The sequence below is a fragment of the Wyeomyia smithii genome, chromosome 1 (genome assembly GCF_029784165.1).
Source record: "Wyeomyia smithii strain HCP4-BCI-WySm-NY-G18 chromosome 1, ASM2978416v1, whole genome shotgun sequence".
Taxonomy (NCBI): Eukaryota; Metazoa; Arthropoda; class Insecta; order Diptera; family Culicidae; genus Wyeomyia; species Wyeomyia smithii.
The window spans coordinates 157,471,780-157,496,191 of NC_073694.1; the positions used below are offsets into that span (position 1 = coordinate 157,471,780).

The window sequence follows — 24,412 nt, forward strand, 5'->3', positions numbered from 1 at the left end:
ACGTGAAATCACTGATTTCATTGATTTTGAATCTGTAATTTCTGATTTTGTCAACCAAACGGCTCGGAAAGTGAGTATCTAAATACCTAATTATTGATTTTGCGGACAACGGAATAAATAAGTAAAAAATCTAAGTTTTTTGTTTGTCTCAATTCCTTTTATGGAAGAAAAAACTGCCCAGTCATTTCCATCGGGGGCCCACATATTTGTTACCGCACCAGGCCCACTAAACCATAGCTACGCCACTGACAGGAGTCAAAACTCGACTCCATACGCCATTTATAACTTTGAGATGGAAACTTCCGGTTTCTAATATGGGTATTTCCGGAATTGCAATGGTGCTCTGAAGCCACAAGTCGACCTCAAACAACATTTTGAATTGTAAGATGACAACTTCCGGTTTTTGGGAAACAGCCGAAAATGGCTGATTTCCATCCAATATGAGTACCTCCGGAACCAGAATGATGCACAGAAACTAGAAATCGATCACATACACCATTTTGAATTTTAAGATGGCGACTTTTGGTTTCTGAAAAACAGCCGAAAATGACCAAATACCACCCAATATGACTGTTTCTTTAACCAGTATGACGTTCAGACGCCAGAAATTTTCTTCAAATGCCATTTTAAAATCCAAGATGGCGACTTCCGGTTTCTGGAAAACAGCCGAAAAAGACCAAATAACACCCAATATGGGTGTTTCTTAAACCAGAATGACGCCCAGGGGCCATAATTTGTCTCCAAATGCCATTTTGATATCCAATATAGCGACTTCCGGATTCGGAAAAGCTGCCGAAAAAGACCGAATATTGCTTAATATAAATATTTCCGTAATCGAGATGATGCATAGAAGCCAAGCATTGACCCTGGACATTTTTGGAATTTAAAGATGACCACTTTTAGTTTCTGGAAAACAACAAAATTACTGAACACCACCCAATATGGGTATTTGCGGAATCAGATTGATGCCAGAAAAACAGCTGAAAATGATCGAATACCACTCAATATGAATATTTTCAGGATAGAGATGTACAGAAGTCGGGGATGTTGTTATTCCGATAAAACGAATCATTTCAAACGATTTGCCTTTTGACTTTGATCATATCCTATGGCCGATTTGTCGTGCATTTTTAGACTGTAAACAAATCGCAAAGAATCAATGAATTTGGAATGTTTACAATTATTAAATTAAACACAAAAATGGGCGAGACGAAGTTTGCCGGGTCAGCTATTTTTTTCTAAATATTAGCGTTTTGTGGGTCCATTAAATGAACTCGGATCAACTTCAAATTATTATGGCTTATTTTTCGAGTAAAAAGGAAACTTTTTCCGCCCGGCGCTCATCGAAATCGCATGATGTTACAAAAATGGCCACTCTACTGCACATCTGGTATCCCTGGCAATATGATCTACTGCTCGGAATTTGCGTTCTCTCAATTTTCGGTCACCTCCCCTCCTGTATGGCAGCAACTTCCACATTCACCTTCTGCAGCTCTTTAGCCAGGATACCTGCACGTGCCGGTACGTGTAGAGTCCTTACATTCTAAGTACCGAGTTTCCAATCATTGTTGTCCTTTTTCGTTCGCCTAGGTCCGTGCCGAATATTCCGTTACGTGTTTATATATGGATTGTTCGTAGTATTTTATATTCAGTATGCTGCTTTACTAGGGCTGCGATATCTAGTCTCGCGACGGGGCTGCCATCTTAGATATAGCTGGCGAGGCACCGCGTTTCATGATTCAGCCGCCCGCTCCGAGTCATACGCCGTTGTACGATCCCCCTTCCCAGTCAACATGCGATCATTGTTTGCACCGGGAGTTGGTTACCCGATCTCCGCTAAGGTAACTCGTATCCCGGTCGGCACCTCGTGAAGGTTTGGATAGGAATAGCTGGACAGAGGTGGATGACCACAATAGGGTCTCATGTGACACGTGCCCAGACATTTACTAAACAGCAATTCAACCATTCCTGTGAATTTTGGTGTCAATTGCCATTACCGTATTTTTCTCGCAGTTTCTCGTAGTTTCTATACGAAACTCGCACGTATGTTGACGCGTTTTGTTAACGGCTAGGAGCACCAAAATTCAGAGATAGGGCTGAAGAGCTAATATCTTTTAATTTTTTCCGGTTTGAGCTTTTGGAATGCACTTTTTTTCATTTTATCGCAAACAAAATTGTTTCAAGAAATCCACCCTTCAGCTTGAAAACTTCCTGCCTCCCAGAACCCGGCTTTGACCGGTTTGAGGCACGATTTCCAGAAGTCCGATTACAAAGGCTAATTTTAGACATTTTCTTTTCCGATGTTTCTCCTTGTTCTTCTGTAGCTTTTAAATTTTTTGCTTCGAAAACTTTATCGCTATTCTTGATTTGTTGCCTTCTCATTTCGCTGCCGCTGTTTCTTCCACGGGAAACAAGGTGTCTAGTGTAAGCACTTTGTCATGGCAAAAGAACTTTGGGAAAATACACGCTTTTGGACTAAACAACAAAAGGTGGTATCGAATGTCTATCTGTCTGTGGCAATGGAATTTTGTAACTATAGTCGATTTCCATTGAAATGAATTACAATTCGAATGCTGTTCTAGAATTGATCATTGACTAATCTACGCAACGGTTTATTTAGATAGCACGTGCGTTGCACGGTAAGCGGTATCGCTAATGATTGGAGGAAAATACCCAATATATCATGTTTTCTTATATACTCTCTTTTCAATATTCTCTCGCTCTCATACCTCTACTGAAACACAACCCATATTTAGAATGAGTGACGTGAGCGTACCCAACCGCTGTTTTTTCGACTCCCGTTTTGTTACATGATAGTCATAGATTTTAGTAACTATTCTCAACCTGCCTCTCTCTTTTCAGCATTCTCAAAATTGTCATAGTTTTAAAATTAAAATAACATCAATCTCAAATACATATATCGAAACCGACTATATGACAAAAAGGCAAAAATCGTGAAATGTGTGAAAAATGTTAAATGGGTAAATCAAAAATATCAAACAATATAATCGTAATAGAAAAATCATTAGTCAAAATTATAATGTACAAAATGATGACAATGTCAAATTGACTGATACAGTAATCACCCGATTATATCAGTACCCGATTTTATCTGCCCCCGATTTTATCACATTTTTCACCCGATTTTATCATCATAAAACATTTCATTAAAAAAATGTCAGGGTGAACTGATTTTCTATTACGCTTCAATATTTAAGATATTTTTCATAATTCTGTGTATCATTCTGGATGTAGTTTACATTAAAAATTCAACCGATGCACAATGTTACATTTCGTGTTTCGCTGTTTTCGTGCGAATAATTGAATAGTGATACAAATGTTTATTATAACCGTATAATATGTTCGGAGAAGTTTCAAAATATTTGAAAACGCATCTTTTGATGTAGAAAGCTGGGTGGGCATTAGATAAAGATAGACGCTTGGTGTCTTAGGCAAAGTATTAGGTGATCTCAAAACACACATATTGCAAGCGACATAAAGTTTTCAATGAGAAGGTATTAAAAATCGTTATTTACATTTTAAGATTTTTCTGGTTGCAACATGTGAGAGATATCAGCATGCTGTCTTCGGCAAAGTTTAGTGTTGTGAGAACATCTAATATTTTGCAGATGGTACTGCGCTACAAAGCAAAAACATGAACGAATAAAAGACTTAATTGTAATTTATTTGCAACTTTACATCGATTTTTTTAGGTTTTTTATTTTTTTAGGTTTATTTAGAAAAGTTTTAGGCAACTGAATTATCTATCTAAAAAAATGTTTTAAAAAAATAGTGATGATCGATTTTTTATAGTCACTTTTTGTTTTTGAAATTTTTTTTTTCAGTACAGGATCTCAAATAGAACTTTTTAAATATTTTTTTAAAAAAGCTCAAACAGTTTTCTCAAATTCATCCCTTGACAACTTTTCTCTATCTTTTGTTATTATTCAGATATATTGATTTATAAAAAAACAACTGCAGCTTTTTTCATATGTTTGTTCAGATAAGTTTTCCAAAAAAAATTAAAATCACTGATTTTACTGATTTTACGAATTGATTTAACATCTTCAATAAAAAAAATAAAATTTTAAAAATTTCCCGATTTTATCACTTTCCCTATTTTATAACGCCAAAAATCATCAGGGTGTGATATAATCGGGTGATCACTGTATATATTCTATGCTGAAAAGGTCAAAACCGCAATGCTCTAAATGACTCGAATGTTTCAAACTGCAAAAGTGTAGAATTTGACAAAAAATCGAAAGTATGCCCAACATCTAAACAACTTCAAAACAAACAAAATTTTGAATATGATAGTTGTGTCAAAAAATATCAGAAAATGTAAAATATTCAAAAATAACAAGAAAGTTACAAATTTGAAGGAAAAGAAACTAAATTTTTAATAACTATTTAATTACACAGCAGGCTTTTTCTGAAATCTGTGAGGTTTACCTAAAGAGGAAGAACGCAAGAAACCAGTTGGAAGAAACGTAGACAACCGCGAGAAATGCAACTAACAAAATGATCTAAAATTACTAATTTTAATAAAAACAAAAATGTTCCATTTGTAATATGTTTCATTATATGTTATTCCATGAATTTATTTATTTGTTAAGTTCAAAATTCATGTAGCCTGCGGCATTTGCCTCTTTCAATGTTACAATTTGAAAATTATTACTGCGAATGTGTAAAAATTTACAAACATTTTGTTCTCATTTTTTTTTTTTTTTTGAGGTGTGAGAAAAGATTCCACTTGAAATTATGTTTGGAAGTAAGGTTTTTAAATTATTCGGTAAATTTTTCCTTAGAACTATGCCTTTAGAGGACAGCGGTAATAAAATTATTGGTTCGGAGTTACCAAATTATTAACACGTGTATTACGAAAAGATATTATCCTTGAAAATAAGTAGTTCGGGTTTTTAGCGGTTTACATTCGAGGTAAAACACAAATTAAGTTTGAAACATCAGAGCAGTTAGTAGCTTTTTAAATAATTTTAACCATCTTCCATGCTTTGAAAAAAAAAGAAGTAAAAAGATGGTGATTCAAGCTTAACACATTTAAGCCGTCTAAATCTAAAAATGTATCTACAAATAATGTCGTATTCCCCATTCAAAGGAGCCTAAAACAAATCTTTAATTTTCAATCAAAGACTTGAATGTTTTTCGAATGAGCATTCGATTAGGATCGATTTGTTTATTTTAGTAAATTTTCTTTACGATTGAGTACCACTCTTTCACGAAAAGATCGATTCGAACAAACCCGAAAACTTGCTGGATGTTGTAAATTTTCGGCCTTCCACCTGTATTCAATGCACGATCCCACCGGTGCACGATGCACGCATCCTATACCATACTAAAACATAATTTTCAACACATGTTTTATACTTGTACTGGTTCCCGTTTTGTTTGCACTGATCGCGTGCCTTTAATAATTAAACTTAGTACAGGTACAACTGCAATGTCTCACATCCATTAGCGGGTAATAGAATTTGAAAAGCGCTTTTAATAAGGCTCAGTAATAATCAGCTTTCGTATAACTCAGGATGATTCACGGAGAGCGCATTCATATCTATGAACGGGATTTTATCCGTCGATTTCGAACCATTGCGGCTCCGCTGCCCACGAACCCCACCAAATGGGCCAAAATACGCACCGGGCTGTGCGATCTGTTTCAAGAGTTCTGCTCCAATAGCACAATTCATGGCATCGGCTACATAGGATCCCGACGGCAATCGATATGCGAAAAATTCTGGTGGGTACTTGTCATTTTGATGTCCCTGTACGGCTGCGGTAATCTGATCGACAACATCTATCGCAAATGGGAGGAAAATCCAGTGATTATAACTTTCGACGAAAAGCACACACCCGTTTGGGAGGTTCCGTTCCCTGCTGTGACCATCTGCCCGGAGGCGAAGGTGAAGAAAACCTTGATGAACTTCACGGAGTCGTTCTTCAAATTCACACATGCCAATCTTTCCAACAGCATGAATGATACAGAGTAGGTACTGTGACAGTAATCAAGAGTTGCGATGTTTCCATCCTAATCCTGGCAGTCCTTCAACTTTGCGACCAATGGTTTTACACAACCTCAGAATACTGTGAAGCATATGACAATTTTGAAACAAAAGAAAATATTGTCTCCATTCTCAACAGGATTTCTTTTGATACAAGCGAGACTATTTTTGATTGTCAAATGAATAACGTTATATGCAATGACAAGTTTGCCGAAACGATCACGGAGGAGGGCATCTGCATGACCTTTAACGGATTCTCCTCGGATAAGATGTTTCGTAAAAGCATTCTGCATACAGACTACGAATATCTCTCGGAAACACGACGCACCACTAATTGGAGCCTCGAAAGAGGCTACTATTCTGATACAGATTTGGACCCCTATCCAATCCGGGTACTAGGTTCTGGATTTGCAGCAGGTTTGTATGTTAACCTTGTAACATCCCATGTTGATGTGGACTACCATTGTCGCGAGGCCCAAGGGTTTAAAGTACTGCTGCACGATCCTAGCGAGTATCCACAGGTATCGAATAAATTTATTCGTGTTACCCTTAATCGTGATGTGACGATCGCTATCAAACCGCAAATTATCGGAACAGAGAATGAGTTACACGACTATTCCCCGGAACGACGTCAGTGTTTTTTCGATCGCGAAAAGGAACTTTACTTCTTTCGCGTTTACAGCCAGGCTAACTGCGAACTGGAATGTCTCACTAATTTCACCCAAAAGTTGTGTGGTTGCGTTCGGTACTTCATGCCACGCACTAACCAAACCAGAACTTGCGAAACATGGGAGATTAAGTGTACATTAGGAGCACAAATGAAACTACTCGAGCTGAATGCCATCAGTCGTATTAAACGTGAAACGTACGGTGAAAATGAATGCAACTGTTTACCGGCTTGCAACTCGATTCAATATGATGCCGAAATTACTCAAACGATCTTCAAATTTAAGGAAACGCTACACCTACGACGAGGCCCAAACATCACGAGCGACAAAATGATTGACAGGTTAGTCGTTGTCCTTTCTAATGTTCGGGAAAGCTCATTCCTAGTCTTGTTTTTAGGAAGCACATCTCTAAGGTGGAAATATACTTCAAAGATGTTCAGTTTATCACATCTAAGAGAACAGAACTCTATGGATTGACGGATTTTGTGGCGAGCTGCGGTGGGATCCTGGGATTATGCATGGGTGTGAGTTTACTCAGTTTAGTGGAGTTGCTATATTTCTGTTCGATACGGCCACTTATACTGGTGAAGAATACTCTGCGACGTAACTTTACTATTGTTGAGATAAAGGAAGTGAAAAAAAAATATTAGAACTTGGAAAAGTCGACTTACAGCATACAATTGTGCTGCTAAACTTTGTATTTGTAAAGTCAGATGAGTAATAGCATTATTCATTCAAAACACCTCCGATTTGAACGTTAACAAACATCTTGTTGGTATTCAATGTCCCCCGTTTAATAAATCTTACTTCATCCGCAGAACTTTAATTACCGTACGCACCGCTAATCTCCAAAAATAATTCTATGCTTAATAACTTACATCAATAAAATAATCAACTATTCGAACTTAGCATCCTTCTTACTAACATACTCCACACAGCGCGACGGATTCGTGGGAAAGTAGTCCTGCATCTTCGTCATCAGCCGCTTCAAGCCCTGAATGTACTTTCGCTGCGTTTCGTCGTTCATCACATGGGCAACGTTTTTCGAGAAAATCTTCTCCCGACCCGTTCGAGCGTGAATACCGACCATAGTGACACCAATCGGCCAGGGAGCATTTCCGATAGCCATCGTTAGGTACGCATCGCTTGCACTAATGTAGTCTCTACGCAGCAAACTTTTCGTAATATCCGTCAGGCTGTCCAGAATGTCCTCCGGAATTGTTTTATTGCGTAGTTTTCGTAGCAACGGTTTGAGGTAGAGACGGGTTTGCTCGAAGGTTGCTCTAGCAATTTTCCATTTCGTTGCAGTTCTTTCCGCTGTTGTTCCCGAGTTCAGATTGTCATTCCACATTTTCAGCACGAACTGTATTACCGTGGTTATCACGTGCATGTCGTGCTCTTTCCCACTTCGTCCAAGACGAACTGCCATCTCCTGAATCGACTCGTACGTAACTGAATCGTCTATAGCAAAATCTTCGTTAGAGCTTTTGCCCTTGCTCATTCCACCCAGTTGTCCGTTCGACGTTAAAATCTCGTTCAAGAACGCTTCGTCCACTTGTTCCATTGCCTCCTGGAAGTCGTTGCGGAATCCTCGATTGATCTCGGGTGCAGAAATCTCTAGCTGGTGTAATCTATTACATGAATCTACTTCGCTTTCTCCAAATAGCAGAATGGGTTCCCCGCGCTCGCGCAGCTTTCGAATTACCTCTGCACGCGGTAGGTTCCGGAAATCATACTTCGAGTCTTTTGTTGGAGATTGTTCGCCATCGTTGGTCGAAGCAGTCGCCTCACCGCTTCCGCTTGTTTGTTGGCCATATTCCTCCCGGTACTCTTCAAGCTCCTGGGCGATCAAGTCGCCTCTTTTGAAGAATTTCTTTTTTTCATACTGTGCAAAAGAAACAAATTAGTTAACCATCACTCGGTTACATTAGCAGTGAACTTACCACTAGCTTCTTTTCCTCAAGCAGCTTTCGCTTACGAGCAATCTCCGCTTTGAGAATATCCATTCTATTAGGCGATACCTATTAAGAATAATTAGATTTTGAACATTCGAAATAATACGAATCAATTCGTTCTAAACTCGCTCAACTGTTGGAAAACAAATAAATTATTCAAAAAGAAACGTCAAAATCGGATTTCAATACATTGTTCCTATGTTAGATTTTATCACACATAGAGGCGCTGTTTTTATACAGTAAAGCCTGTAGTTGGCTAGCTGTTTCAAGGGCTGACATCTGTGTGTAAACGAGATAGCATATCACCGCCACTTTTCATACGCATAACATAGCATCTGTCAGTGGGGCCCGCAATTCGTGGATCTGCCGCGATGAAACAAAGCGAATAAGATAAAGATGCCATCCCGAAAAAAAATATTGAAAGATGGTATTATACGCATGTATCAACTAAATCGGGTGTTTGTGCAATCGACATATTGATCAGTCAATTTCGTCAAACCACGTATGTTGAATTTTTTTTCTTGGATAATTAAATCAGTTCTCGTAAGACGTGAATTTAATCTGTTATAAGATCGATTTATTATATAGGTAAAGCAAAATTGGATGATATTTTTTATGTTGATTGATGAGCAAACGAAATAGGATTTCGTTGTGTTTTTCAAAATGGTTCCGAGAGTAGAAGCAGCATAAGATTTTTCGTCGGATAGTTCTATATATTTCAGGTAAGTAAAAACACATTCTTGAGTATTTTACAATTGCTCACAGTTGCATGAATCATTTATGTGACTTCTTTAATCATTAACAGATGATAGCAACTGTTTTTTAACTTTCAGACAAATTTCCTGTTGCACTTCTACATTTCGTAAAAGATTCATTTTGTCTTTCATCTCAGGTAAGAGAATTTATTATATAATGATAATGAGTAAGATTGTGATCTATCAATCCAAAACAAGAAAAATCTGAATATTGGGAAACCTTTGATGATTCTTTAACCGAATAAATTGTTTTGTTTTGTTCAGATGCTTGGAACAGAAACCGTTTATCGACAGGGCACTGAAAAGTTACCGGGATCTGAGCTGATTCAAAGCCCTTATTCAACTCCCCGGCTGTACGAGCAACAGCTAAAGCTCAACCGGTTGGTTCGATAACTTTAATAGGAGGATTACCCAGTCCAGAGGTGCTAATCTGCATATTTAATGTGATTTAATTGGATTTAGAATATGATCCACCGATTTCTCAACCTATTTCGTATGGTTCAGGCAATTTTATCACCAGGCTAATCTACCTGTTTCGTCTGGTTTCGTATATGGGGTCGAACGAAATCATCCACTCGATTTTATTGGTTTTCGTCGACCGATTTCGTATACTGATCAATCGGTAAACCCCCCTGTTAAACTCCTATAAGGGTTGTTGGCAACTTGTTGCAACAATAAGTTGATTCGTCGGAATCGAAATCGGGCTATTGTGCCCACAAGAATGTACTAGGGTGTTGTATCATGATCGGACCAGTCAGAAAATGTACCATGATCGGACCATTTTTTATATACGAGATTTCTCAACTATTGAATAAAAAACTGTATCAAATATGTACCCGTATCATCAAAAAACTTCTTCTGAAGATGCTCAGAAGGTTTAATTTAGATTACTTAAGTATTACTATTATTAAAAAAAGTTTTAAAAAATGGTCTATTTTCGAGCACAATTTGCCTTTACAATTATTACCAAGTCTTGTTTTCAAGCAGTGATTTTAGAATCGAATATTCAAAGATTGCAGTATATTTTCCAGAAATATGCGTCTGTAACATTCAAATTTAATGTAGGAACACTTTTTATATGAAACATCCGCTTCAAAGTTTGAATTATTGGTGAAACGCGAAAGCCTGTTTTGTATCATGATCGGACCAGCTTTGAACCATGATCGGACCAGCCTACTTCTGAGACATCACCGTTTCACTTTGCTTATGCTCGATATACCCAATGAAGGATTTCACGTTTATTTCATTGGAACATAATGTAAATGACGAAGCTTATTTTTTATAGAATAAAACCTCTCTAAAACGACGTAAGGTTCGCAAACTAAAGCAAAACCATTTAAAACTTCAAATAGGGAAAATATAACTGAATGTCATCCTTATTTAGGAAGCATTTTTTCCCTCGAATTTTCGAACAGTTTACGAGAGAGGGATAAATTAAAATATATGAAAATTTATATGTGACGTTTTGCGTGGATTTTTTCCACGATTATTTTGAACGGTAAAATGATTTCACGAAGGTGAGAAAGGTTTAAAAATTGATTGATTTGTGATCTAATGATAATATGTATATCAAAGTTATTTTTCAGTAACAAGACTCTCTATGAGACTAACTACTTTTTGAGCTGCGGCAAAGGAAACGTGAGGCAAAAAACTAATCTTTGAATTTCGTTTAGCGATAAGGCTTAAAAGTATCGTCTCTCCGAAAAATGTCCTCATACAAAATTTCAACTCAATAGAACTTAAGGGAGCAGTGTCTCAAATTGACCGCTTTAACCTCACTTTTTCGACTGGTGACTAAAGGCACAGTTCATGCAATTGTCGATATGAAAATTTTTGGTGATACAAATGTCAAAATACTTGCATAAAACGCCGAGATCTGGTGTTTTCTCGAGAAAAAAAAATTATTGGAAAATCTCGACTTTCTGGGACTTAGAAATTTTTGTGCTGGGAAACTAGTTTCACTTGTCACACTCTCATTTTCACTTCTGTCAATCTCACTTCACGGAGCTAATTTTGTCACTTCACTTTAGATGGAATCGGAAGTAGGTCTCAAAAAATGAAGTAAGCGTGAGAGTGAAATATATTTCACCGTGAGGTAACTCCCGAAAAACACCCACAAATTGAATAAGCAAATTTGCCGAAGCTCAAATATAGTTCATAACGTTTACGCAATAATTTGAAAAATCTTTGAAAATAATTTGAGAATCACGAGAAAATATTTAATTTATCAAGCTCAAGCCAAACACCGTGCATGTAAAGCCCAGCACGCGAAGCGGAAAATCGCTTGAAGTCTCAAAAGCGCACTGGTCCGATTATGATACATTTTTTGGTCCGATCATGATTCACCCTGGACCGATCATGATACAAATTCTATGGTCAGGAAAAACGATATATTTAAATGAATTTACGTCAGATTTGCTATAAATTGTTATTTTTGTAAACTAGACAGATAGACTTTTCCGAGAAATATATATTACTTATGATTACATGTTATATTAATGGTGCAAATGTGACATGAAAAGCGATGTACCTTGAAAATAGTCTAAATTGGTCGTTAAAAATCTGTCCACGTGGTATGTGGATGGCCCCTAATCGATACCCGACCTTTCAGTAGGCATTACGAAATTTGTCTTAGTTCTCTACGAGTTTTGTTTGATTTTAAAATTGAAAATTATATTTGTTTTGAATTTGCACTAACTGGCAAGTAGTGCACAGAGTGACATTGCTGTTGCTTACAAAACTTATCTTATTCATTGAAAGTGCACATTGTACTGAAAACAAAAGTTGAGTTCTTGTTTTTTTTTTCATCTCAAACGACACTTAATCGAGAATAAGTCTACCGACAAAATGTAATGTTTAGTCTATTTCACTTGTTTTAGGGCAAACCAACCAAAAAGTGGGTACCAGAAACGCTGGTACCTGAATCAATGAAAGGTAGATGGTAAATGTATGGAGTTTGACAGCCACAAGAGCCCCCTGGCTAAGTGACATTTCTGCTGCTGGCTTGTGAAAAATATAACCCTGGTTTACGTGTCATGACAGGGATGCCAGATGTAAAGACATGTCGTAATATTGAAACATTTGAGCGCGTGTGAATAAGAGGAAGCCTTATAGTCCGTTGATTAACCTCACTCGATTTAATGTGTCACTGGAAGTTTTGTAAACTTTCAGCGGGGACCGTGTTCACAGATTTCCTATGTATAAAGATATTATTTGTGGAGTGTGAAGATATTTGAAAAATGACCTGGCCTCCCTGTGTCATGATTTCTTGACGGTAGGGTATGTCTTAAAACCACTTACAGTTGTTGAAATTCGAAATCGATTTTTTTCAATAGTTTTGCTATTTAAATTAAGAAAAGTCAGTAGAATATATATTTCTTTTGACATTTCTTATCAAAAGAAATAATAATATAGATACCCCTAGAACACCCTATTTCGTGTGATGTAACTCAAAACACGCGTACTAACAACTTTAAGAAATATATTTAAACTAATAATTTTAGTTACACGGACACGATTTTAGTTACATTGCAGCAATGTCGAGCAGTTTTAATTCGTGATTTAAAAATTGATTGATAACTAAATTTTTGAAAATCACGTTTTGCATAGAAAATGCTGCTCTTTCAGATGACATGAAAAACTAATATAGCTAAACAACCCAAATCACATTTCAATTTATGCATACACCACTACACTCAAATTATTTTTCACGTTATAACTACCGGAAAAGTTATGTGAATATTTTCCACTGTCATTTTCATGTAGATTTTACGTGATTGTCATTAAAGTTCATCATGAACTGGTGAGATGATTATCCTGTGAATCTTATTCAGTAGACATATGCATTTCATGTGAGTTTCACGTAGAATTTTACCACCGGTAAAGTGAAAAGCATTTGACTGTCTGATAGGCTCTACGTTTTATACAACGTATAATTTTCAATTGTGGTTTCCCAAATTCTTGAGAGACTAGGAATAGTTTTCAAAAATTATCCATATCCAGCTTTTCACGCACCATAATGGCGGTCGCTATAATGCGTGTTCATAATATGCGAACCTCACACGCTGCTTTATTTTAACTCAAATTTGATTAGGATCTACTCAGTTTGGTATTCTTATGCAAAATGTCAAAAAGTGAGTTATCGGGTACTGGATAATTGAGTAACATTTGCTCAAATTTTCATAATTACCATGTTTACTCAGTTTTGAGTTATTATCCATGATGTTTACTCACCCCTGAGTATATGTATATGTCAAAAGTTTTCAACAGCGATATTATCTGTTTCCGAAGAACAATTGGTGTCGCTTTTTATTCGTTTGCTAGCAGTAAGTATTTGATCTTTCATCAAATCAATAATTTCCTAATCAACTACATTACAAACAACATGTAACAATATTCCATAACAATTTCAGCTCAACATCATTATTGCAGAGGATTTGAAAACATAAAAAACATCTCTTCAAAATGAACAACCGCATGTTGTGTGTCCTGCGATGCCGTTTTAAGTCAGGCTTTTATTCGTGATAATGAACGGAAACATTTGTATCGATGTACAGTGCCCAATACATGCAATCGATACAATATAAATCCTTCGCAGTGTTTGGTGACGGATTTTCTGGTGTGCGTACTGTGCAAAAACATGAGCCACAGTTCACGGGCAACTGTGAACCGGTTGGTTGCCGCATTATATAAAGACACGTGAATGATTTAAAACTTTTATAATGTTTCGATGAAAAATAAATCTATGATTTTGATTGTTCTGAATTTATTTTATTTATTGAGTCAGATTTACAAAAACCAGAAATCATCAAATTTCCAAATTTAGGCAAACTGGGTAACTTGTACTCATTTTCGTTAATTCCTGGTTTGCATAAACAGAGTAGATTCTAATCAGTTTTTGACGTATGACGCCCTTACTCAGAAGTGAGTAACCGTAAAAGTACTCAAATTAGGGTACCTCCACTTTTTTCAAAAATGGGTCATATCTAACTCACTTTAGAGTAACAAATAATGAGCGTGCACTGCTTACGTCAGATTTGCTATTTCTGAAAAATTGGCAACACAAATGTTGCCAGAAATATTTTTCTTTTGATAAATTGTATGATGAAGACTTCAAACTGACGTAAGCAGAGTTGTCAAAAGGGTGAGTAATTTATTACGAACTTCGCATTATAGCATCCGCCATTATGACGCGTAAAAAGCTGGATATGTCGCACGGGCATGCAAAATCGCCAATTCGTAAATGATTTAAACGACATACAAAATGGCAAAATGATATTGCGACATTCGCTGGTGATAATCACTGTTAGCTGCAACTGTTTATGCTCAGGAAATTCCACGCAATTTGAACTGAATCTGTGTGAAATCTCGATGCCGGATTTTCATGGTTTTTCTAAAGCTTACTTATTGGGAAGTTATCGAGGAATTCCTTCCATGTTCGAAGACAACATCAGAAAACAGCTTCGCCATTTTGATTTCTGTGTATTTTCGCACGGAGAGTTCACGCGATACTTCATTCTGTTTGACGTTGCCAAGTTGACGTAGATGCTACGTGATAAAACATAGTATGCATGTGATTTTCACGTAGATGTTATGTTTGTCACATAAATCATGCAAAATGACAGAAAATGAATAAGTACAGGAAATTTCACGTAACAATAACGTGAAAAATATTTTGAGTGTAGCTGCACTAGTTGAAAGAAACACTCAATTTCAGTTGAGGTTAGAGTGGACCCCTCGCGTTATAAACACTGAACGGAATGCGTGTCATATGTCATCGTCTTGTCATTGTGAATGGAATCATACACGCTGCTTTATTCTAACTCTAATTTGATTAGGATCTACTCAGTTTGGTATTCTTATGCAAAATGTCAAAAAGTGAGTTATCGGGTACTGGACAATTGAGTAACATTTACCCAAATTTTCATAATTACCATGTTTACTCAGTTTTGAGTTATTATCCATGATGTTTACTCACCCCTGAGTATTTGCATATGTCAAAAGTTTTCAACAGCGATATTATCTGTTTCCGAAAAACAATTGCTGTCGCTTTTTATTCGTTTGCTAGCAGTAAGTATTTGATCTCTCATCAAATCAATGATTTCCTAATCAATTACATTACAAACAACATGTAACAATATTCCATAACAATTTCAGCCCATTAATATTATTGCAGAGGATTTGAAAACATAAAAAACATCTCTTCAAAATGAACAACCGCATGTTGTGTATCCTGCGATGCCGTTTTAAGTCGGGCTTTTATTCGTGATAATGAACGGAAACATTTGTATCGATGTACAGTGCCCAATACATGCAATCGATACAATTTAAATCCTTCGCAGTGTTTGGTGACGTATGATGACGGATTTTCTGGTGTGCGTACTGTACAAAAAACATGAGCCACAGTTCACGGGCAACTGTGAACCGGTTGGTTGCCGCATTATATAGACACGTGAATGATTTAAAACTTTTATAATGTTTCGATGAAAAATAAATCTATGATTTTGATTGTTCTGAATTTATTTTATTTATTGAGTCAGATTTACAAAAACCAGAAATCATCAAATTTCCAAATTTAGGCAAACTGGGTAACTTGTACTAATTTTCGTTAATTCCTGGTTTGCATAAACAGAGTAGATTCTAATCAGTTTTTGACGTATGACGTCCTTACTCAGAAGTGAGTAACCGTAAAAGTACTCAATTTAGGGTACCTCCATTTTTTTCAAAAATGGGTCATATCTAACTCACTTTAGAGTAACAAATAATGAGCGTGTAGGAGGAAAACCATTTCCTAGTATGGACTGAACGGTCTGCGCCAAACAGCGAGAAAGAAAAAAAAACCATTTCGCGATAAAACGAAAACACTACAGCAATAATTTATGGAAACAGTTCGGGTTCACAGGTTTTCTGTTGAATAAAACGGCGTGTTTCAGTGAGCATAACATTAGAAGCATAGTCCAGGATGACTAAAACACGCTTCAATACTTACGACGTGGTTTGCTCGGTGACGGAGCTCCAAAGGTAAGCGTTTATCTGCAGTTATTTTGCTTGCGTCACATTGTACAACTTTCTTACAGGCTCGTGGGCATGCGAGTGAACCAAATATACGACATCGATAACAAAACCTATCTGATCCGGCTGGTGCGAAACGAGGAAAAAATCGTTCTATTGTTGGAGTCGGGCAACCGGTTTCACACGACAGCCTTTGAGTGGCCTAAAAATGTGGCCCCATCTGGTTTTACCATGAAGCTGCGGAAACATCTAAAAAACAAACGTTTGGAAAGCATGCGACAGCTTGGTGTGGATCGTATCGTTGACTTCCAGTTCGGCACTGGAGAAGCTGCTTACCACATCATACTTGAGCTGTACGATCGAGGCAACATTTTGCTGACCGATTGTGATTTAAAAATACTGAACATTTTGCGACCGCATGTCGAGGGCGAGGAGTTGCGCTTTGCAGTACGGGAGAGATATCCGACCGATCGAGCTAAAGAAGATAGCGGTCCGCCTCCTATGGAAAAAGTGAAAGAAGCCATCACTAAGGCTCATCCTGGGGACAGCTTAAGAACGGCGTTAAATCCTATCTTAGAGTACGGAGCATCTGTTATTGATCACGTGCTGCATAAATATAATCTTTTTGGATGTCGGATTGGTGGAGAAGTTCCAAGTGAAGCGGTAGGGGAGGTGAGCAAGAAGGCTAAACGAAAGCAGAAGGCGGCAGCTAAGGAATTTTCAAAAGTGTTCGACATAGACAAAGATATGACTGCACTGATGTGTGCAATCAACGATGCGGAAACCATGCTGCGTACCGCAATGACACAGCCTTCTAAAGGTTTTATCATACAGAAAAGAGAATTGAAACCAGCTAAAGAAGGGGAACCGGAAGAATACTATTTTACGAATTTAGAATATCATCCGTATTTGTACAACCAGCACAAGGATGATCCGGTTAAAGAGTTTGACAGTTTCGCTGCCTCCGTTGATGAGTTCTATTCCACTCTGGAGAGCCAAAAGATTGATCTAAAAGCTTTTGCTCAAGAACGAGAAGCCCTTAAAAAGCTGTCGAACGTGAAAACAGATCACGCTAAACGGCTAGAGGAACTATTGAAGGTACAGCTAGAGGATAGAAAGCGTGCTGAGTTAATATCGAGAAATCAGAATCTTGTTGATAGCGCATTGCTGGCCATTCAAAGCGCGCTAGCCGCGCAAATGTCCTGGACGGATATTCAGGATTTAGTGAAGGCAGCTCAGGCCAATAATGATCCGGTATGGATCCTGTTTCATGTTTTAATTGCTGGATTATTTGCTTGGTTCACGTAAACTAACGAAATTGTCTATTCCAGGTTGCCTCGTGTATCAAACAACTCAAGCTGGAGATCAATCATATTTCGTTATTCTTGAAAGATCCGTATGCTGTACTAGATGAAGAGGATGAAGACGAGGAGGACCGAGAGGACGATGAGGAAAAATTGCAACCTATGGTCGTGGATGTTGATTTAGCTTTAACGGCTTTCGCCAACGCACGGCGGTACTATGACCAACGTCGGTTCGCTGCTCGCAAGGAGCAGAAAACGATCGAATCTTCCTCAAAAGCTCTGAAAAATGCCGAGAAAAAAACAATCCAAACGCTGAAAGATGTTCGTACGCAGACAACGATTTCCAAGGCGAGGAAGGTGTTTTGGTTTGAAAAGTTTTACTGGTTTATTAGTTCGGAAAACTATTTGGTTATTGGAGGTCGAGACCAGCAGCAGAACGAACTGATTGTGAAACGTTACATGAGAGCTACGGACATTTATGTGCACGCAGAGATTCAAGGAGCTTCGAGTGTTGTAATCAAAAACCCCTCTGGAGAAGATATTCCCCCTAAAACACTGCTTGAAGCTGGAACAATGGCTATTTCGTACAGCGTTGCTTGGGATGCTAAAGTAGTTACCAGTGCATACTGGGTAAAGAGTGAACAGGTTAGTAAGACAGCTCCGACTGGAGAGTATCTGACAACTGGAAGTTTTATGATTAGAGGGAAGAAAAACTTTTTACCACCTTGCCATCTGGTACTGGGATTAAGTTTTATGTTCAAACTAGAGGAAAGTTCTGTTGAACGACATAAAGGCGAAAGAAGAGTGCGAAACTTTGACGACGAATCAGTCATCAGTAAAGACGACAGATCAGAGGTCTCCGAAGCTGTAGACGAGGAGGTTCATCTTGAGGAAGGAGATTCCGATAACGATGAAACAGAGGAAAAGCAAATAGCAGAAAAGGTGGATGAAATCGACGAAGTTCATGAACAAGTAGAGTCCCTTTCTTTAAAAAACGAAGAGGATCAAAGCAACGATGACCAGAAAACGGACTCCGACAGCGACAATACGGATACACCTAAATTTCCCGATACGCAAGTGATGGTGGAACATAACACAGGAAAAGTGTCAGTTCAGCCTGATCCTGTACTGCAGCGTCTTACATCTCAGCCTGATCCGGAATCTGTTATCTTCCTCGGTGACAACAAACCGTACATCATCACTCCAGCTCCACCTCGTAAAAAGCAAGTTCAAAAGAGCAAACAAAAGGCTAAGGAAAAGGAAAAAGCTCGCGAAGAGGCGTCCGCTGCTCGCAGCAAACAAAAAGATGACCCTCAAAAGCAAGGTCAACTGAAACGAGGTCAGCGAAATAAGATGCGAAAGATAAAAGAAAAGTATAAGGATCAGGATGAAGAGGAGCGCAAACTGATGATGGACATCCTGAAATCGGCTGGTAATAACAAAACCAGCAATAAAGAAGATCCATCGACGGATGAACAGAAAAAGATCCCAGGTAAAAAGCCTACTCCTAAACCTAAGGTTGGAGAAGCCGATGAGATGGGCGACGACACTCCAGCAGCCGCGGATGTCGACATGCTCGACTCGCTAACAGGGCAACCGATGGAAGAGGACGAACTTTTGTTCGCAATTCCAGTTATTGCCCCGTATCAATCGCTGCTGCACTACAAGTTCAAGGTTAAACTAACACCCGGTACAGGCAAGCGCGGCAAAGCAAGCAAAACCGCATTGCAAATTTTCTTGAAAGACAAACAGTGCAGCAACAGAGAAAAGGATTTGCTGAAGGCGGTCAAGGACGAGGTGCTCGCCAGGAACATTCCTGGTAAAGTGAAGCTTTCCGCACCGCAGTTGCAGAAGGTTAGGAAATAGCATTGCGGCTTTAAAATTGTACACTGCTGCTGGTTTGTTAAAAATATATTATTGTCAATACAATAGAAAATATGTATATAATTTCAATCAATTATCGATTGTCCCTCTGGAAATGTATCCGGTTAATTTTAAACAAAGCTTAAAAATCGAAGAGCTAAAAAGTGTTATTCTCATGAAATAAATCATTTGTATGTTATGTTTAACAAATTTTGATTTGTTTTAATTTCTTTACTAATAATATTTCATTACATTAACAATTGAACTATAAACATGTTTGTGAACATTTTTAATATGCATTTATTCTTAGACGCCAGCGCAAATAAACACATGTTGGTTTGTCGTTTGTCCTAAGAGAATCAGTAGTGTGTAAGATCATCTTTCAACGCGAAAACGACTGTTCTGACACTGGCAAGCGAATCGACGCGCTTGCTTGAGGAGAACAGCAAATTGTGTGTATCTGAGGAGCTTGCAAACGAATACACCATTTCGGAGTCTGAAATACATATATCTCATGAGAAATGATTGACTGAAAGTGTGTTTTTTCACCAGGAGGCCAGGAAAAAGATGTTAGATCGATTGTAGGGAAGTTCAGCGCACACCGGCTCAAGAACGAAAACGGCCGACTCATTGTCTTCGTCGGCTTCAAGAACATGGCCATACGTCGTACCTACTTCCAGCATAGGACTTTCGGTTGTCAACAATATCCGCTACTTGAACTTCCCGAAGTCGTCACTACAAAACCCTGAGGACGTCCTTTTAGAGGACTGCTGGATTAATATAAAAGCAGCCAATAACAGCGCAGCGGAAGATACTTCAGGGTTCGTCGAGAGGTATCGACGTAACGGTTGGATCGACGAAGAGTGTTAGACGATTCTAGACGAGAAGAAAGCAGCAGGGCACTGATGCTGCAGCAAAGGACCCATCGAAACGTGATAAGATATAAGCAGAGACGAAGGCAGTAGAATCTAGGCATAAAGCGCCGCCTGGAAGACCTGGAGCGAGGAAGTGATCAGCAGTATCGTTCTCAGGAAACGCGTAAATTCTACATAAGGATGGAGGAATCTTGAGGAACGTGAGGTGATCGACAGGTGGAAGCAGCACTACACTACAATGAACACCCTGAATGGCGCAGAAGCAGAGGACCAAGACAGCAGAAAGAACGACTTCGACAACGAATGAACTACGTGCTGATGCAATTCTACGGCCAGGCCAGTATTCAGAAAGTCGCTAAAGCTGGAGCTTTGGGGGCACTGTTCGAGTAGATATCATTTAAAGAACATTGACTGGGTTCAGGATGATATCTGTCGCTTTTGTAATATGGAAAGCGAGACATCGGAACATCTGCTGTGCAGTTGTGGTTCATTATTTAAACGCAGTTCAAGGTTTCTTGGCAGTGGCTGTTTGCAGCCAGGGTTGCCACATTTAAAACTGTATTTTCCTTTGAAAAAATTTTTGAAAAAATCATGAACTTTCAATTTTTAAAATTTTTATGGTACATATGCATAATCCATTGAGCTGAAACGTGTAAGGAACTGGAAATATTTTCAATTTGCTTAATATTCAATGCATTATAATTTTGAGTGTTCATAAAAATTATTGTCAATTTGGAAAAATCTGTAAATCTGTATTTTTTGACGAAAATCTGTATATCTGTATAAATATACAGATTCTGTAACGTTACTTCGGCCCAAAAATCTGTAAAATACAGATTAATTTGTACATGTGGCATCCCTGTTTGCAGCCCAAAGAGATTTGGTCTTTGAATCCTGGGAAAGTGATTGGCTTCATAAACCATATTTTACCTGACTGGGAGCGTGCCGGCGTAGGTACCTGACCACTCAACAATAGTGGTCATTGTACTTTGCAAGGGGACACGTATAGTAATTGAGTAATTGATATATTACAAAAAAAGTTCACATCAATGGACAAAGTAATTCTAATTGTCTAACAAAAAAAAAAGCTGGAACCGGACCGGACAACAATCCCGCAAAAATAATGTTCATCTCGAATCCGTCCGATACAAGACGTAAAAGCGCGCAACGAGGTAGGTGATTGGTCAAAGTAGAGTAAGATGTAAGTGTTATAACCCTTTATCATGACCTAGCAAATGGAAATACCGAAAATAGATCATCTTGATATATTTCTACAAGATACAAATTCGGTTTATTCGCGTTGAAAGAGATTTCGAAGGCTGTTCGCACCTACGTGAACTCTCGTATGTAATTGTCAAAATGTGCGTGATGAAAAAAGCAAAAATATTTCCTTCTTTTTTTTCGCACGCAGAAACCAAACAAATATCAGCAACACCGTCAACGCCAATTAGTACAGGGATACCAAATGTGCAGATTTGTCTGCAAAACGCAGATTTGTGGAGTCCGTGTGCAGATATTTATTGATTTGCAGATATTTGCAGTTTTTTAACGGTTTCTACAGATTTTTGTCAAAGTCTCCTTAGATTTGCGCAGATTTTCTTAATATGTGTGCAGATTTTGACAGACTTTTGCCTGCGCGAGCGAAATATTTTCGGATCACGGATAGATCTTTTTCAGATTTCGAGCACATTTTTCCGGTTTTTCGAGCAGTTGCAGACATTTTTCATAATCATCTGGCATCTCTGAATTAGTATCGATTTTAAATAATGGATGTTCGAGTATTAATGAGAGCTGATGAGCAGCTCGATCATTTTAAGTTTAAAACCTAATCTGGACGGTTGTCTTTTCTATTAGTAAAGAAACATCCTTTTTCGGGCCAATTGAGATACCTTTTAGTAAGAAGTGTAGAACGTTAAAAAACTGGAGACAAGTTGTCAAGTAACAAACTTGACTTGGCGTAATATTGTGAATCAAGTGAAATCCTGAAGGATGTTTCACCAGGATAGTAGGTAGGTATATAAGTAGGGGGCTGCTTTTAATAATTGTTTTTTGTCAAAAAAGAGTATAGCTTTACCTTTTACCATAGGTTTTTATCCAATGTTTTTTGTAATTTTACTTTTAGTTTAACATTACCAATTAAAAGGAACGAAACTTCATTACCTCAAGGATTCGTTCGCCGAACTTCGGGAACATATTACTTGATGTGGCGCTTCGAAGGAATCCCAGAAACATTACAGTACCGTATGACAGTACCGTACTGCGTAAAATTTCGTATGATGTAACTTTTGCAGTAAAAATATCAACGACAAATTAAATTTCTCGTCATGTTGGTTATTTTATTTTTGTTGAAATTACGTGCTATTTATTTAGATTTAATCATGTTTCGTATATAAAAATAACAAGAATTTAGAATTCGGCTTTAATTTAAATTCTGAATACTTTAACGCTAATCTGACTGACTGTCACTTATTTCAACTCCTGCTGATTCCCTGGAAGAGATCCTTCAGTAAAGAGCTATACATCACTGGGTAAAGGACATTCCAAGAAACGAAATAGATGTTCTATTATATTATAATAATCATACTTTTGATTACACAAACTAGCTATAAGAATTCGATTGCTATTCTGAAGTGTTCGATGTTTAAATCAAAACGGTTTATCCTAACAACCCAGTCGGTTACGCTTGTTCCGATATCTGCAACATCTTAGCACTGCTGGACTACAATCAGAGCATCGAAAGAAAGATCGGTTCCGGACGGCCGACGACGCTGAGCGGCAGGAAGCTCCAAAAATGCCGAAGAGGAAAACCGAGAGGAAAGTGGCTACATCGCTGCGTACACTTGATCGGGAGTTCGTTTCAACCGGCCAAACAGTGGAAAAGTACCTGGCGAACATGGACATCAGAAAGCGGCACTCCCGTCCATTGGTCTCGGAGCTGCAGGCAATGACGCAGTGTCAGCGGCTGAATAAGATGGTCGAATCAATTTTTCCAGCGAATCGCGACGTGATAGTGGTGATCGACGCCGAGACCTATCTCACCCTGGATGACAACGACTGGTAGGGCACTCCGTATTTTACTTTCCCTACGAAGGAAGTCACCTCTGAGGTGAAATTCATTTCACACACCAAGTTCTCAAAGAAGGTGCTGCTTTGGCTGACAATCAGCGAGAAGCTCCGTACTGATCGTGAACGGGGAAATTTATAGTACGAAGTGTTTGCCGGAAGTTGCGTCGTTCATCAATAAATTCATCAAGAAATTCATTGGAGGAGATGAAGCTGCTGAAAATCGATGCGGTACCCAGGTCGGCCAACCCACCCAACATTCCCCAGCTGCGTCCCATCCAGAGTTTCTGGGCAAACCAGAAGCGTAAAATTCGTAAAATTATATTCAGGTATCAGTAGGTCGCCCCCCGGCTTCGCCTTTGTCACCCATGAACCTTCCCTATTCCTTACTACCCACTCGGGAAAATAATGTGACGCCGGCCCTGCGCAGATTAAAATAAAACTCTCAGCTGGTTTGGTTTATTCTTGGAGACTTATAAAATACGGAAAATATTCTTCATTTGCGCAATCAATAATGACGCGAAAAGTTCAAACTCACTTTAGATTTCTACATACGCTCACGGGAATTGTAGAAATACGACTTTTTGGAATGAATGACTTTTTGGAAGATATGAAAATTTGGAATGAATAGACTGAAACCTAAAACAAATGTGTCCAAATAAAAAGTTGATTGAATTTTCGGCTCTTGAGTGTTAAAATCATTCAACGTATCATTCGTACTCACGTTTGTCGGTTATATACTCAGGTTTTTTTAAAAGATCTGCATAACGTAAACCGCCAAGAAAGGATTTAGAAAAAAAACCAAGACGCTCTCTCTTCGAAAATCTGCGCGAAGATTCTTTGATTACCGTGATATTTCGTAAAAAAATGTGTTAATTCGAAATTTCCAAAAATCGCCGGAATT

General features: G+C 38.2%; 3 protein-coding genes across 3 annotated transcripts; 2 read left to right on the plus strand and 1 right to left on the minus strand.

The window, feature by feature from the left end:
* The first annotated feature begins 5,540 nt into the window (after positions 1-5,540).
* On the plus strand, positions 5,541-7,332 carry LOC129717298 (pickpocket protein 28-like). The gene is made up of 3 exons (XM_055667163.1): positions 5,541-5,998; positions 6,154-7,023; positions 7,080-7,332. The coding sequence occupies exons 1-3, from the start codon at positions 5,544-5,546 to the stop codon at positions 7,330-7,332; spliced, it is 1,578 nt and encodes a 525-aa protein (XP_055523138.1). The 5' UTR covers positions 5,541-5,543.
* Positions 7,333-7,344: 12 nt separating this feature from the next.
* LOC129727298 (pre-mRNA-splicing factor 18) lies at positions 7,345-8,784 on the minus strand. Its single transcript, XM_055685004.1, has 2 exons — positions 8,626-8,784; positions 7,345-8,567 (listed from the first exon to the last, which is right to left on the minus strand). The coding sequence occupies exons 1-2, from the start codon at positions 8,686-8,688 to the stop codon at positions 7,578-7,580; spliced, it is 1,053 nt and encodes a 350-aa protein (XP_055540979.1). The 5' UTR covers positions 8,689-8,784; the 3' UTR covers positions 7,345-7,577.
* A 7,387-nt stretch (positions 8,785-16,171) lies between these two features.
* On the plus strand, positions 16,172-19,741 carry LOC129717736 (ribosome quality control complex subunit NEMF homolog). The gene is made up of 3 exons (XM_055667856.1): positions 16,172-16,412; positions 16,469-17,657; positions 17,735-19,741. The coding sequence occupies exons 1-3, from the start codon at positions 16,354-16,356 to the stop codon at positions 19,571-19,573; spliced, it is 3,087 nt and encodes a 1,028-aa protein (XP_055523831.1). The 5' UTR covers positions 16,172-16,353; the 3' UTR covers positions 19,574-19,741.
* Positions 19,742-24,412: the final 4,671 nt, after the last annotated feature.

What these genes read in the sequence shown, in the direction of transcription:
- LOC129717298 (XM_055667163.1), top strand. Translation starts at nt 5,544, where the DNA reads ATGATTCACGGAGAGCGCATTCATATCTATGAACGGGATTTTATCCGT. An exon ending in AACAGCATGAATGATACAGA is followed by an intron (nt 5,999 to 6,153) that starts GTAGGTACTGTG and finishes CATTCTCAACAG; the next exon opens with GATTTCTTTTGATACAAGCG. An exon ending in AGCGACAAAATGATTGACAG is followed by an intron (nt 7,024 to 7,079) that starts GTTAGTCGTTGT and finishes TCTTGTTTTTAG; the next exon opens with GAAGCACATCTCTAAGGTGG.
- LOC129727298 (XM_055685004.1), bottom strand. Translation starts at nt 8,688, where the DNA reads ATGGATATTCTCAAAGCGGAGATTGCTCGTAAGCGAAAGCTGCTTGAG. An exon ending in TTGAGGAAAAGAAGCTAGTG is followed by an intron (nt 8,568 to 8,625) that starts GTAAGTTCACTG and finishes TCTTTTGCACAG; the next exon opens with TATGAAAAAAAGAAATTCTT.
- LOC129717736 (XM_055667856.1), top strand. Translation starts at nt 16,354, where the DNA reads ATGACTAAAACACGCTTCAATACTTACGACGTGGTTTGCTCGGTGACG. An exon ending in TCGGTGACGGAGCTCCAAAG is followed by an intron (nt 16,413 to 16,468) that starts GTAAGCGTTTAT and finishes ACTTTCTTACAG; the next exon opens with GCTCGTGGGCATGCGAGTGA. An exon ending in CTCAGGCCAATAATGATCCG is followed by an intron (nt 17,658 to 17,734) that starts GTATGGATCCTG and finishes TGTCTATTCCAG; the next exon opens with GTTGCCTCGTGTATCAAACA.